The 15,046-nt window shown below is 39.6% G+C and overlaps 1 protein-coding gene across 3 annotated transcripts; it reads left to right on the plus strand.

Moving 5' to 3' along the window:
* The first annotated feature begins 1,770 nt into the window (after positions 1–1,770).
* Positions 1,771–14,574, plus strand: LOC133292091 (uncharacterized). Of its 3 annotated transcripts, none has more exons than XM_061490612.1 (12): positions 1,771–2,067; positions 2,156–2,204; positions 2,319–2,465; positions 4,251–4,379; positions 4,460–4,531; positions 4,666–4,756; positions 10,525–10,594; positions 10,718–10,813; positions 10,924–11,023; positions 11,119–11,205; positions 11,301–11,392; positions 11,624–14,574. In XM_061490612.1, the coding sequence occupies exons 1-12, from the start codon at positions 1,825–1,827 to the stop codon at positions 11,753–11,755; spliced, it is 1,308 nt and encodes a 435-aa protein (XP_061346596.1). In that variant the 5' UTR covers positions 1,771–1,824; the 3' UTR covers positions 11,756–14,574. The 3 variants fall into 3 exon arrangements, with proteins under 3 accessions (XP_061346596.1, XP_061346475.1, XP_061346537.1); XM_061490491.1 differs by having other exon boundaries at positions 4,251–4,372; positions 4,462–4,531; XM_061490553.1 differs by having other exon boundaries at positions 4,251–4,372; positions 4,462–4,531; positions 11,310–11,392.
* Positions 14,575–15,046: the final 472 nt, after the last annotated feature.

The raw sequence follows: 15,046 nt of genomic DNA on the forward strand, positions 1-15,046 counted from the left end.
AATCAGGGCTGATTGGTCATAAAGATTTGTTGTAACTATTTTTTTTTCCAGAAGTTATTTTACCAATAAAATAAAAATATAATGCACTCATATATGTTAAATCAAAGTTCACTTTTTTAGAGATCTCAAATCTCTTAATATATTCTTTCTTAAAAAATGCCACCTATTTTTTTTTCAAATTAAATTTAGATTCTTTTAAATTAATTATTCATTTTTTTTTTTATTTTTTTCAATATTTTTATATTTATATATTTATATTCTAATTAATTACATATATACTTTTTGTATTTAAAAAAATCCTCTCTTTTAATTCATGTTTTTTTTAACATTTTACCTAAATCTAAAAATAACAATACAATGTACAACTTGCTAGTTAGTATATACTTTAATGTAATGAAATTTTACACTAAACATTCATTAATACTTTGATATATCATATTTGTTACTTTTATTTTAATTAATAAAAAATAAATTAGTAACAAATAACAATGTGTCAATATATTAGTAAATATCAACATAAAACTCTTTTATATAGTAGTTGATTTGATGCTTATTAATAAGTTTATAATAATTAGAGTGTTTTATCGAGCATATTATATATATACACACACGGATGTCTGTGCGTCAATTTTATTATAATAAATATGTAAACTAATTGATTTATGTGTTTGCTTTTTATACCGTTAATATAGATAACTTATCTACAGTGAACCTAAAGTGATGTTGTTTTGAGGCGAAAATCAAGATATTTTTATAATTATAATTTATTTTAAGGTTATAATAGTCTTTTTTATTATAATTTTTTAATTTTTCAATCCAAAACGACGTCATTTTGGGAGTGAATATAAATAATTTATTTACTTTTGCTTTAGAAACTTAAAACCTTGATTTATATATGAGTTTTATAAGAGTTATGTTGTAGGAAAAATGATTGTGTTATGTTATAGAGATTCGTTTTGCGTGCTGAAGTTTTTTTTTTTTGTTGCGGGCCCCACAAAATGTTGTGTGTGTAAGAAACTTTTTATGATCATGTTAAATGATAGATGATAAACCTTTATATATATTTTTTGGAGACATTGATTTATATATTTGTTGTCTCTATTAATTTACAAAATATTTTCAGTTCTGAACCGTACATTTAAGTCTATTCAAAAGGTCCTGAATCACTCCCTCGCTCTTCCACTTTTCCCCTGCACACATGTCTCTGATATCTCTCTCACCTGAGGGACCAGCTCACTTAAGATAGGCACGTGTGCAAGGAAAAAATAATAATAAATAATAATTTATATTTTATATTTTATTTTTTAAAGACATTAATCCTAGTTTTTCCCTAATTATAAAAGGGAAATATGTCTCTCATGCAGTAGGAGAGAGAATATTTTTCCTACACATACACATACATCGAAATGCGTATCTTCTCTTTTCTTTTTTATTTATTGTGGTGGGACCCACAATATCTTTGAGTCTACCACATGAGATAAGATACCTCCTACTACGTAAGAAAATACAAACCCATTATAAAATGAAGGGTTTTATAAGAGTTATGTTGTAGGAAAAGTGATTGTGTAATGTTATAGAGATTCGTTTTGCGTGCCTTAATTTTTTATTTATTTTTTTGTTTTAAAAAGTGTGGACCCCACAAAATGTTATAAGTGTAGAAAAGTTTGTTGTGTTATGTTAAAGGATAAAACTAAAACCCTAAAATGAATATGCTCAATTTCAGGAAAAAGAAAAAATGCCCCATCAATATTCAATTAGGGGAAAAAAAAATCTGTGTTTATCTTCCGCAACAGCAACACGGTCTGCTCGCTGCTGCTGGGAATAATGGCTCTGAGATTTTTGTGCACTACAAATATTTCAAATCAAAAACATCATGGTTCTGCTAAAACTCTTGTCTGTGAATATGCAATTCCAGCGAAAGTGGAGTTGAGAAACAGCAACAAAAAGTGTCTTGAGAATGTGAAGAGCCTCGTGAACACTGTGGGGCTTCCCTCCATTTCATCAACTCCTCTTGAATCTCTCCAGAGAGGTAACTGGGTCAAGCTCATTTGTGGTGCAAGCTTTGAGGTATTACAACCCAACACTCTCTTCCTTTCTGTTTCTCGTACTTCAAATATATAACTCTCTCTCTCTTTCTCTTTCTCTCTCTCTATAGGATGTTGTTGATATAAGAAACCTTAGTCTGGTTTACACTCTTGCAGGAGGTAAGGTTTTCTACAGTTATAATTTGTTTAGTTATGCAAACTTGACCTTATAAGGAACTTAGTAAGGAATATCTTGTTAGTTAGCTAAATTGGATTATTTATATATGTTTGCAGTTGACTGCATTGACTGTGCTGCTGATGCATCGGTTGTCAGCGCTGTGAATGAAGGAATTGAAGTTGCAAGTGATATCGTATGTCTTCGCAGGCCGTGGGTTATGATCAGTGTCAATGATGATAAAGATCTTCACTTTCGTAAGGCTGGTAAGAGTGTTCCTTGTTGAGCTTAATTCTTGTATATGTTATTCTTCAGCATCAGCATAGGTCAGAAATCTTGTGATATAGTTTGATATGCAAATTCACTCTATTTTTTCTTGTCTCATGATGTATAATATATCACAGCATTTGAAGTATCATGATTAGATTCTTGGTTTCAAATAATTTTACATTTAAAACTATTGGAGGGCGATTACACTCACTCTGTTACTGCAAACAATCTTCTATTGCAGCAACCCAATTTATATGTGTAGAGCATAGTTTACATATTTGAATTGGAGTACTTCTAGTGTCTGATTTGAATAATTGGTGGTAACTTGAACAAAAGTTATGTCAGTTTTTTCAAATTTAGCCTTCTACTATGGAATAGATCATGAACCAATAATAAACTTTGATATAGAACATATGACATCCAATTTTAGGACTTGGATATGAGTCAAACAATTCTCAAATTTGTAACGTCCGACCACTTGCAAAAATCAATGACTGTCTCCACACACTAACACGAGACTTTTCAGTGTGTTTTGTCTTCACTCGCACACTTCCCGGGAAAACATCCCAGGAGGTCACTCATCCCCGAATTGCTCCAAGTCTAGCACGCTTAATTGTGGAGTTCTTCCGATCCGGGCTACCGAAAAGTAGATGCATCTTGTTAGTATAGGTAATACCAATTAATTCTTATAAGTCATTCCTAACTGTACCGTCTCATACCAGCACAGTCTCTGGAATCCCTCTCTTTCGGGTGTTGATTCGATTCATTCATGAACCCCCACTGCAAGATTTGGCATGAGCCGCTCATTGTCCGTGCCCTTTCGCACCGGTGATCACTCCCTGCCCTTGCCAGCTCTTAGGATGTTACATGCCCACCAGCTTCCGCCTGGTTCGTCCTCGAACCACACCATACTGGAAGAGAGGCCCTGCTCTGATACCACTTGTAACGCCTGACAACTTGCAAGAATCAATGACTGTCCCCACACACTAACACAAGACTTTTCAGTGTGCTTTGTCCTCACTTGCACACTTCCTGGAAAAACTTCCCAGGATGTCACCCATCCCAGAATTGCTCCAAGTCAAGCACGCTTAACTGTGGAGTTCTTCCGATCCGGGCTACCGAAAAGTAGATGCATCTTGTTAGTATAGATAGTACCAATTAGTCATTCCTAAGTGTACCGTCCCATACCAGCACAGTCTCTGGAATCCCTCTCTTTCGGGTGTTGATTCGATTCATTCATGAACCCCCAAGCTGCAAGATTTGGCATGAACCGCTCATTGTCCGTGCCTTTTCGCACCGGCGATCACTCCCTGCCCTTGCCAACTCTTGGGATGTTACAAAATTGAAGATGTCAACTTGCTAAGTATGTGGCGAGAGGCTATTAGTCAACATTGATCAAGTGACAGTTTAATCTCTACAGTCTAAAATATGAACTTGAACTCCTTGTTAAATTCATAATCATGACAATAAGGCAATGAGCATGCAGTAGTTATACTGAAAACGAACATGAATTAAAAACATTGTTCCTCTTATGCCAGGATTTTCCTTTTATATTACTTTGTTTTATTCCCATATTTCTCAATGGAGACTAGGGCTGTCATAGGTGGAATGCCATGCCACTAGGAATACATGGCCATCTTTTATGATCATCATATTAAAAAGTTTTTGTCAAATGACAAAAGTGTTAAATAATACATCTGGTTTAAGTTCGAATTTTAATAATAAAATCTTAATCTATCACTTTATGACAATTAATGAGTGTAGTAATTCCTTCTGAACAGAATTTGATCGAGAGGACTGTCCAGCAGACTGTTCACGGCCTTGTGAAAGTGTGTGCCCTGCTAACGCAATATCATTCGGGAAATCTACATTAGGAATTTCATATAATACTGAAGCTCCAAGGGTACTAAAGATTTAACTTGATTTTTTTAACTTACAAGCTGTCTTTTTCAAAATTAAAACTTGTAATGTTCAATTGGCTTGAGCATGCAGGACGGAGTCATAACGGAACGCTGCTATGGCTGTGGTCGCTGTCTTCCAGTTTGCCCCTATGATAAAATAAGTGAGATATTTTCCAGCTCCATCTGAGATAATAACTTCTTAACTCTGTCTTAATTATTTATTCCAAGTATGTTTAGTTTCTGTATACATGATATTATTCGATTGTCAACAATATATTCTGATCCTTTTGATCAGGAGAAGTAACATATGTAAGAGATGCTATTACAACTGCTGATCTTATCAAGAGAAGTGATGTTGATGCTTTGGAGATACATACAAGTGGGAGGTAATATTAATGATCAAATTGATTATATCAACTAATAATAGGGGATAACTGTAACCCCTATGGAGATATGTTTCATGATTGCTGTCTCCCTCCAGAATTTTATCATTCAAGTGATAAGGGGATGATTCTCAATTCACATATACATATAACCTGTTCACAAAGCTTTCTGTGCTTCCGGCACAGCATGACCGTGATACGATTTGTATTAGGAGGGTAAGGATATTTCTCTTGAAAGAGTATACTTTGTCATTGGAAAGTTAGTTAGGAGGAGGGTTTTGTTTGTTTAAAAGGAGGTGTTGTCCTCTATATTGGATAGACCGAATATTTTTTCTAAAGATTGGTTGAGAGTGCTCATTGAGAAGGGGAGTGCCCCTTGCCAAGAGAAGTATCTCTTGAACGTTCTTTCATCTTTGTTCATCAAAAAACAAATATTTTCCTTCCTTCAATTTTTCTTTCATTCTTCCTTTTAATTCTGCACCTTGCCAAGAGAAGTGTCTCTTGAATGTTCTTTCATCTTTGTTCATCAATAAACAAATATTTTCCTTCCATTTTCAATTTTTCTTTCATTCTGTTGGGCTTCCTCCTTCAATGCTAAGCCCAATCCCATTTGAGGGGTTTCCTAAAAACCCTAATCCTAATTTCCACCTCCTCTATATATACTCATTAGTTGAGGGTGGAGGCTAGGTCAGATTTGAGAGAACAAATTTGAGAGAATTATTTGATTGTTTGAGCAAGACTTTATGCTTTGCATTTGAGAGATCTCTAGAGAGAGTTTGAGTGAAACATCTCTAGGGTAGTTTGATTATCACCATTGTTGGAGAGGTTGAGTTAACCACCACATTGGTGTATTTGATTCGTTGTAACCATTATTTTCATAGTGGATTTCTGATCTGGACTAGGTCCCGTGGGTTTTTACTTCTTCATTCAAGAAGGTTTTCCCAAGTTAAATCTGGTTGTGTTCTTCTTCTCTCTCTCCTGTTTTCGTTTTGATTTTTCCGCTGCGCTGCCTGACCTGGTGAAGTTCAGGCTGAGGTATTGTCGAGATCCGAGATCAGGATCTTGTTGATTGACTTCCGCACAAAGGCCCCTGAGCCGAGCTTGAGGGAACCGAGTTTTCCCAACAGTGGTATCAGAGCCCGAGTTCGACGGGTTCTGAGGGAGACGAGATGGAGACCAGTGGCATAACTCATGATGGAGATATGTTCAAGTTGACCGCAGATAATTTCACATATTGGAGACCGATGATGGAAGATCATCTCTACTGCAAAGACAGATAAGGAGTGGGAGATCCTGAGCCGGAAGGCGGTAGCCACGATCAAGAAATATATTGATAAAAGCCTCTTTGAGCACGTGTCCGAATTCACGAACGCGTATGAGTTGTGGACGAAATTAGAGTCCATGATTCAGAAGAAGACTCCCAGGAACAAAGCACACCTGGTTCGCCGACTTGTTAAGCTTGAATACAAGGACGACATGAGCATGATTGAACACCTGAACACCTACAAAGGTATTGTGAATCAGCTGTCAAAGGCTGATATGAAAATTGATGAAGAATTGCAGGCATTGCTGCTGTTGAGCTCGCTGCCAGAAAGCTGGGATACTTTGGTGGTGACCCTGAATAACTCGACTCCAGATGGAAAATTGAAGATGGATGTCGTGACAGACAGCCTCCTGGGCGAAGAATCCAGGAGAAGAGAACGAGGTACTACGAGTACGTCTGAGGCCAACGTTGCTGAGAACAAAGGGAAATCTGACTCCCGTGGTAGAAGTAAGAGTCGCGGTAGAGGTCGTGACAGACGAGACAAGTCCAGAGGTCGGTCAAAGCCGAAATATGAGGTGAAGTGCTTTTACTGTGGAAAGACAGGCCATAAGAAGCCAGACTGCTGGACCCTGCAAAATGATGAGAAGAACGGTTCTGTGAAGCCGGATCAGATTATTCCCAAGAAGAGGGAAGACAAGAGCACCACTGCGGTGGCTGCCAACCCGGATGCCGAGATATTCCTCCTTGGTGAGGATAATTATTTGAATGTTGCATATGATGACTGCACCTGGATTGTTGACTCCGGTGCCTCCTTTCACGTTACTCCACACAAAGGTTTTTTCTCCTCTTTCCGAGGTGGTGATTTTGGAGTCGTGAAGATGGGAAATCAAGTGACCAACAAGATTGTTGGTGTCGGTGATGTAACTCTGACCACGGATGTCGGATGCCGACTTGTGTTGAAAGATGTGAGGCATGTTCCTGACATGCATTTGAACCTAATCTCGGTAGGCAAACTTGATGATGTCGGGTTAGTGAACTACTTCGGTAGTGTGAGATGGAAGCTGGCCAAGGGAAACTTGGTCGTGGCCCGAGGTAAGAAGGAAGGCTCCTTGTACGTGATGCAAGGAAAGATCAATGGCGGAGAAGCCAATTCTGTTCGAGATGAATCTAGCTTGGAGCTATGGCACAAGCGCCTCGGCCACATGAGCGAGAAAGGGCTACAGATCCTGAACAAGAAAGGACTATTGACCGGGTTGAAAGGCCAAGCGTTGGAGAGTTGCACGCACTGCCTAGCTGGAAAGCAGCACTGAGTTTCTTTTGTGAGACCGGATCAACCAAGAAGACGAAGGAATATTCTTGACCTCGTCAATACTGATGTTTGCTCCATGTCGGAGAAATCTCTTGGAGGAGCTCAGTACTTTGTTTCATTTATTGATGACCATTCCCGTAAAGTGTGGGTATATTTGTTGAAGTCTAAAGATCAGGTACTCCAATCATTTAAAGAATTCCATGCTATGGTTGAAAGGGAGACTGGCAAAAAATTGAAGGTGGTCCGATCTGATAATGGTGGTGAGTATTGCGGCCCATTTGATGCATACTGCAGAGCGGCCGGGATTCGACTTGAGAATACGCCCCCCAAGACACCTCAGCTGAATGGACTGACTGAGAGGATGAACAGAACATAGCATGAGCGGCCGGGATTCGACTTGAGAAGACGCCCCCCAAGACTAAAGAATGCATTTATTTTGGTTCGCCGAGATGTGAGTTCGGGTTCCGACTTTGGGATCCAATCAATAAGAAGATCGTGAGAAGCCGAGATGTGATCTTTCATGAGCATGAGAACATTCATGACATCTCGAAGCCCAAAGTCCGATTTACTGTCAGACGTGAAGAACTCATCCCTCATGTCCGAGCTGAAGCAGGGGGAGAAAATGAAGAAAATGAAGAAAATGATGATCAACAAGCTGAAGATGACCAAGACACTGAGGTCCGAGTTGATGATGAGATCCGGGATGAGAATGATGAACCGGGTTCTTATGCTGAAGAACAGCCGAGATATCCAACTTGAGAAAGAAGACCCTCTACGAGATACCCATCTGATGAATACACCGTTGTTGCTGAAGACGGTGAGCCTCAGAGTTATGATGAGGCTGTGATGAGCTCAGAGAAAGAAGAATGGAAAAAGGCAATGCAGGACGAGATGAAGTCTCTGCACGAGAATCAGACTTATGAGCTGACCGAGTTGCCTAAAGGTAGACGAGCTTTGAAAAATAAATGGGTCTACAAGATTAAGAATGAAGAGAACGGGCAAAAGCCGAGATACAAAGCCCGGATTGTAGTTAAAGGCTGCAATCAGAAGAAAGGAGTAGATTTTGAGGAGATTTTTTCTCCTGTGGTGAAAATGACCTCGGTTTGAACCGTGTTAGCCATGGCGGCTTCAATGGACCTCGAGGTAGAACAAATGGACGTGAAGATGACATTCCTTCACGGTGATTTAGAAGAAGAGATATATATGGAGCAACCTGAAGGGTTCCAAGCTCCAGACCAAGAAGACTTGGTATGTCGGTTGAAGAAGAGCCTCTATGGCTTGAAGCAAGCACCTCGGCAGTGGTACAAGAAGTTTGAATCATTCATGACTGATCATAAGTTTGAAAAGACAGATGCCGACCACTGCGTATTTGTGAAGAGGTATGAGGCCGGAGATTTTCTGATTTTGTTGTTATATGTTGACGACATGCTTATTGTAGGGAAAGATAAATCGAGGATAGCCGCCCTGAAAAAGGCGTTGAGCTCGTCCTTCGCAATGAAGGACCTCGGCCCTGCAAAGCAGATTCTCGGAATCAAGATCATCCGAGATAGACAGAAGAAGCTACTGTGGTTGAGTCAAGAGAAATATATTGAGAAGATTTTGAAGAGATTTAGCATGGACAAAGCCAAAACAGTGAGCACCCCCCTAGCCGGACACATAAAGCTGAACCAGAAGCAATGTCCGAGATCTGATGAAGACAAAGATGAAATGATGAAGGTCCCGTACCAATCCGCCGTCGGAAGCTTGATGTATGCAATGGTTTGCACTAGACCCGACTTGGCGTATGCTGTTGGAATGGTAAGCCGGTATTTGTCAAACCCCGGCAAAGAGCACTGGGAAGCAGTGAAGTGGATCTTCAAGTACCTCCGAGGTACGACCGACTTATGTCTCCGATTTGGAGAAGGCAAAGCCGAGTTGCAAGGCTACTCGGATTCTGATTTAGGGGGAGACGCCGACTCGAGGAAGTCGACTACATGATATTTGATGAGATTTGCCGGAGGAGCTGTCTCTTGGCAATCAAGACTTCAGAAATGTGTTGCACTATCGACAACTGAGGCTGAGTACATTGCCGCTACTGAGGCAAGCAAAAAGATGCTGTGGATGAAGAAGTTCCTCATGGAACTCGGCCATGATCAAGACAAGTACGAGCTGGGTTGTGACAATCAAAGCGCAATCCATCTTGCGAAGAATTCGACCTATCACTCCCGCACTAAGCATATTGGTGTGAGGTATCACTGGATCCGGGATGTGGTGGAAGGTGGTGAGCTCGAACTCGTCAAGGTGCACACTGACCAAAATTGGTCCGACATGATGACAAAGCCGGTTCCAGCAAGAAAATTTGAAGACTGCTGTGAAGGAGCCGGGTTGATGCTGAAGCCGACGCATTGAAGTCGGAGGGGGAGATTTGTTGGGCTTCCTCCTTCAATGCTAAGCCCAAGCCCATTTGAGGGGTTTCCTAAAAACCCTAACCCTAATTTCCACCTCCTCTATATATACTCATTAGTTGAGGGTGGAGGCTAGGTCAGATTTGAGAGAACAAATTTGAGAGAATTATTTGATTGTTTGAGCAAGACTTTATGCTTTGCATTTGAGAGATCTCTAGAGAGAGTTTGAGTGAAACATCTCTAGGGTAGTTTGATTATCACCATTGTTGGAGAGGTTGAGTTAACTACCACATTGGTGTATTTGATTCGTTGTAACCATTATTTTCATAGTGGATTTCTGATCTGGACTAGGTCCCGTGGGTTTTTACTTCTTCATTCAAGAATGTTTTCCCACGTTAAATCTGGTTGTGTTCTTCTTCTCTCTCTCCTGTTTTCGTTTTGATTTTTCCGCTGCGCTGCCTGACCTGGTGAAGTTCAGGCTGAGGTATTGCCGAGATCCGAGATCAGGATCTTGTTGATTGACTTCCGCACAAAGGCCCCTGAGCCGAGCTTGAGGGAACCGAGTTTTCCCAACACATTCTTCCTTTTAATTCTGCAAGTCTCAATTTTTAAGGAATTAAGAACCGTAACAGATCATGTCCTCATTGATGGCTTTTCTCAATTTCATATTTTAGAGGGAAGGGTTTTCGAAAAATTCAGCAAATTTTATGAATCGATCAAATCTCATTTTTCAATAGTTTGAGATATGTTATTTCTGTGATGTTTGTTATGTCTCTAAATCCATTTCCTCATGTGATCTATGATCCTTCTGTAGGCAGAGTACAATGTTCAAAGAACTCTGGTGTGCTCTAGGAGATTCAGTGGCAAATTTGAGGCTAATAGCCGTAAGTTGTGCCTCCGACCTGCTCCAATATTTAAAGGGGGATAATTAATATTTTTCAATAAATGCTTAGCCTCTGTGCTATTTCCATTTAAGTAAAAAAGAAAATTCTATTGAAATGATCCAGGTTAGCTTACCTAATGGCGGGGATTCAACAATATCCTCTATGAACAAAATGTTCTCTATTATTAAACCCAATCTTCGAAGCTTCAACTTATGGCAGGTGCGCTCTTTCTTTCTGTTCATCAGTTTGAACAATTTCAATATTTATAAACCAAACTTTATTCTTATATTTCTTTTAACAAATCCATCTTTTCCTTATAAAAAATCAAGTTAGATGGCCGTCCCATGAGTGGAGATATTGGGAGAGGAGCAACTAAGGAATCAATTGCCTTTGCTGTTCAATTGGCTAAAGCAAAAGAAAGACCTCCAGGTTTGTATTCATTATTCAATATGTGGTCCCTCGAAAACCTTCAAGGTTTATATCTATCCTGAGCTTGCTAATGTTTCTGTCCCTTTACATGGTAGGTTTTCTTCAACTTGCTGGTGGAACTAATGCTCACACAATTGATGGGTTAAAGAAAGAGGGACTCTTTCAAACAACATCTATTACCGGTAATGTTTCCATTTTTTTACTTTGTATATTCTCTTGTTACTCACTCTTTTTTTCATTGCATTATAAGCCTTCTTTTTGGTTAACTATTCTTAAGAGTTCTTAGATGATGAAGTGTCAACAATCAGCTCATCTGATTCATCGCATGCTTTAATTGGGGGCATAGCTTATGGCGGCTACGCACGGAAGGTAACACATAATTTATGCCCGGTTATTTACGTTTCATTCTGTTTCCATTCTTATTATGTGCATTTAGTTAAAAAGTATAGATGTTAGTCGCATCTATTTTACTCTTGCATTTATTTGGTTGGCTCTGATATCATGTAAAAAAACATTTTAACTCAAAAACTTAAACTTGTAAGTGTTAGACCTTCAATGATTTTATATTATATCTTTCTAATAATGTACATCTTTGTTCAGATTGTTGGTAGAGTATTGAGATCCATGCAATCCCAACATGGTGGTGCTGCTCAAATCGAGGATCACCCTAAGCATCTCTTGATGGCTCTTAGGGAAGCACTTGCTTTGGTTGAACCTGTTAAATGTCTATGATCCAAAACTACTACACATTCACCCTATTTGAAACTGTAGTGAATACAAAGATAGAATAGAAACTTGTTAAAAGATAATAATAATAATAATAATAATAATAATAATAATGTAACAGCCCCAAACCCTGTAGCATGATATTGTCCGCTTTGCCCTCGGGCTCACGGTTTTGTTTCTTGGGACACCCCACAAAAGGCCTCACACTAGAAGAGGTATCCACACCCTTATAAGACATGCTTCGTTCCCCTCTCCAACCGATGTGGGACATTACATCCTCCCCCACTGGGAATACATCCTCCCCCACTGGGAATACATCCTCCCCCACTGGGAATACAGCGTCCCTGTTGTACACACCGGTCCAGGGCCAGGCTCTGATACCAAATGTAACAGCCCCAAACCCTGTAGCATGATATTGTCCGCTTTGCCCTCGGGCTCACGGTTTTGTTTCTTGGGACATCCCACAAAAGGCCTCACACTAGAAGAGGTATCCACACCCTTATAAGGCATGCTTCGTTCCCCTCTCCAACCGATGTGGGACATTACATCCTCCCCCACTGGGAATACATCAGAGCAGGGCCTCTCATCCAGTACGGTGTGGTTCGAGGACGAACCAGGCGGAAGCTGGTGGGCATGTAACATCCCGGGCGCTGACGAGGGCGGGGAGTGATCGCCGGTGCGAAAGGGCATGGACAAGGAGCGGCTCCTGGCAGGCTTCTAGGGACGGGGGTACATGAATGAATCGAATCCACACCCGAAAGAGAGAGATTCCAGAGACTGTGCTGGTATGAGACGGTATAGTTGGGAATGGATTATAAGAATTAATTGGTACTACCTATACTAACAAGATGCATCTACTTTTCGGTAGCCCGGAACGGAAGAACTCCATAGTTAAGCGTGCTTGACTTGGGGCAATTCTGGGATGGGTGACCTCCCGGGAAGTTTTCCCGGGAAGTGTGCGAGTGAGGACAAAGCACGCTGAAAAGTCTCGTGTTAGTGTGTGGGGACAGTCGTTAATCCTTGCAAGTTGCCGGGCATTACAAATAATAATAATAATACCACCAGAGCACAATGTAAAGTACTTTCCATTCATGCAGCAAAATGAAAAACTGTTGTTTAACTGTTATCAGTATGAGATGACAAAATTTGTGCTTGATTGGTGGGGAGCGCCAGCCCAAAACTGCAGAGCAAGATAGCATAAGATGCATGAGTGAATTCAAAGTGCAAACACTTATTCTCCTATAGGTTTCTCATCTTGTCCCAGAAATACATGGTTTAAACGTGTAGGTTGTTGGAAATCGACAATTTACATAGTACACAAATCGCAAATGAAAAGAGAAAGAGAGAGAGAATTGACATGGTGATTTATTTTGGTTCACCCAACGTAGGTTATGTTGTTTAAAAGACAGTGAGTGATAATTAAAATCACTAATAGAATTGAACTGGTGTATGAAGCAGATGAGAATACTAATCATGAACACAATGCAATGGATAAAATAAAGAACAAACTTACAGTATGTTAGAGTACAGAACAAAATGAACAATGTATGCAGGATAGTATAAGAAATCCAAGCTCAATAAAAAGTGTCTCCTTAAGACATTTTGTTTCCTCACTGACGCCGAAGGTTGATGAATACTTGTCTCCTAGGTTAGAACGGATTGCGTCTGAAGAATGATGACACTATCAGTCAACAGTCTGAATGAACACAACAAGATACCAGAGAAATTACACCAGAAAAAATGGAAGGAAGCATGCAAAATCGGATGAAGGAAAAATTCCTGCAGAGTAACAGTGTAGAAAATCGGATAAAATTTCTGAAGGGGTCAGGGTCTATATATAGACACTGACCGGTCACGATGAACTGCCGTGACTGACGGCTGCGAATGGGTATAACCGATGACCGGTTCGGTTCAATATTGAATGAACGTGTCGGTTCGAACCGAAAAGGAAGAACCGGTTCGGTTTAAAACGTTCAAAAAATCGGCGGGAAGAAACGTTTGGTTTGAAGAATCTGGTGGAAAGCAACGGATAGGGACAAGGGTATTTTTGGACAAAAAATTAATAAAATAATTTTTATTTCACACACACGTACGAGTCGAGCCGGCCGGCCAGATGACGACGCGCGTGTGGTTGACCAAAGGCCATCTAGCCCCTCTCCCCTCCACAAAAGTGTAGTGCCCCAATTTAGAAGTGTGAGGTGGGAGTTTATATACCCTCTCACCTCTTCTTAGTTATCCAATGTGGGACTTCTTAAAACTCACCTAACCCTTCAACTTCCCTCTTCTCTTTTCTTTTCTTCCTAAACCCATTTCTTATTCATAACTCATAGGATGTATATACAAATTTCCAACGTCCAAATTGTCTGTATTATTTTCATCTCATCGTCACTCATTACAAGTCACTCGGTTTACAATGAGAATATACATAAGATTAGAAAATCCTAAAAGTAGCTATTTATGGGTCCAAGCTCAAACTTTTTATTAAGAAAAAGAAAAACTATAATAAATCAGAGGCCCACAATAGTACCTAGTCTTTACAGGCCTGAGAGTGCTGCTCTCGGACCTCTGCTGCTCACCTGGGAGCGGGACTCCAGTTGCCTTTTGTCTTTCTGCTGATCCTAACAATAAAAATTCTCATCAACATTTAAAGTATTAGCCATACCCAACATAGACTAGTTTGGGGTCCGAGGGGATGGTGGAGTTCTTGGCTTCTTGCACTGAGACGAGGGATATATGGCCCTATGGTGGGCCTGAGTGAAATACAAATATAATGTAATTGTGACAAAGCAAATCAAACTCAAAATAGCCTAAAAGGGCCCGTTTGGTACGCTGGATTTTTAGGGATTTTTGAGAAACTGAATTTTTCTAAATTTTTAATTTTCAAATATTATCATAAACTGAATGTAAAAATCATATTTTTGAAAATTGAGATTCTCGGACAAAAGAATTTTTTTCCTCTACCAAACGCCCCCTAAAAGTATGAAAAATTTGCAATGAACTTATAATTCCCACAATTTGGAGTAATTATTTGTTAGGTACAATTTATCATAAATTCTTAAATCATTATTTGGCATGTATAATGTTATGGGGCTATGACATTTAACAAGAACAGACGTGGCCTGGGTATAAACCAAAAGGATTAAATAACAAATTAACAATGAATAAAGAAAAATAGAAATCATCACAAATTTATCACTTCACCCTTTTACAATTCTTTTGCCGAAACTGAGCTTAGAAGGCATATCGGTTTTCAAGGTACTCAATATCACTATTCTATTTTTTAATAGAAAAAGACGA

Source organism: Gastrolobium bilobum, unplaced genomic scaffold (assembly GCF_033153095.1).
Source record: "Gastrolobium bilobum isolate Gb01-03AN ecotype WA unplaced genomic scaffold, APGP_CSIRO_Gbil_v1 utg11619, whole genome shotgun sequence".
In the NCBI taxonomy this organism is placed as follows: Eukaryota; Viridiplantae; Streptophyta; class Magnoliopsida; order Fabales; family Fabaceae; genus Gastrolobium; species Gastrolobium bilobum.

Coding starts and splice junctions, on each gene's coding strand:
- LOC133292091 (XM_061490612.1), top strand. CDS start 1,825: ATGGCTCTGAGATTTTTGTGCACTACAAATATTTCAAATCAAAAACAT. Junction 4,757..10,524: donor GAGATACATACAAGTGGGAG/GTAATATTAATG, acceptor ATCCTTCTGTAG/GCAGAGTACAATGTTCAAAG. Junction 10,814..10,923: donor GAAGCTTCAACTTATGGCAG/GTGCGCTCTTTC, acceptor TAAAAAATCAAG/TTAGATGGCCGTCCCATGAG.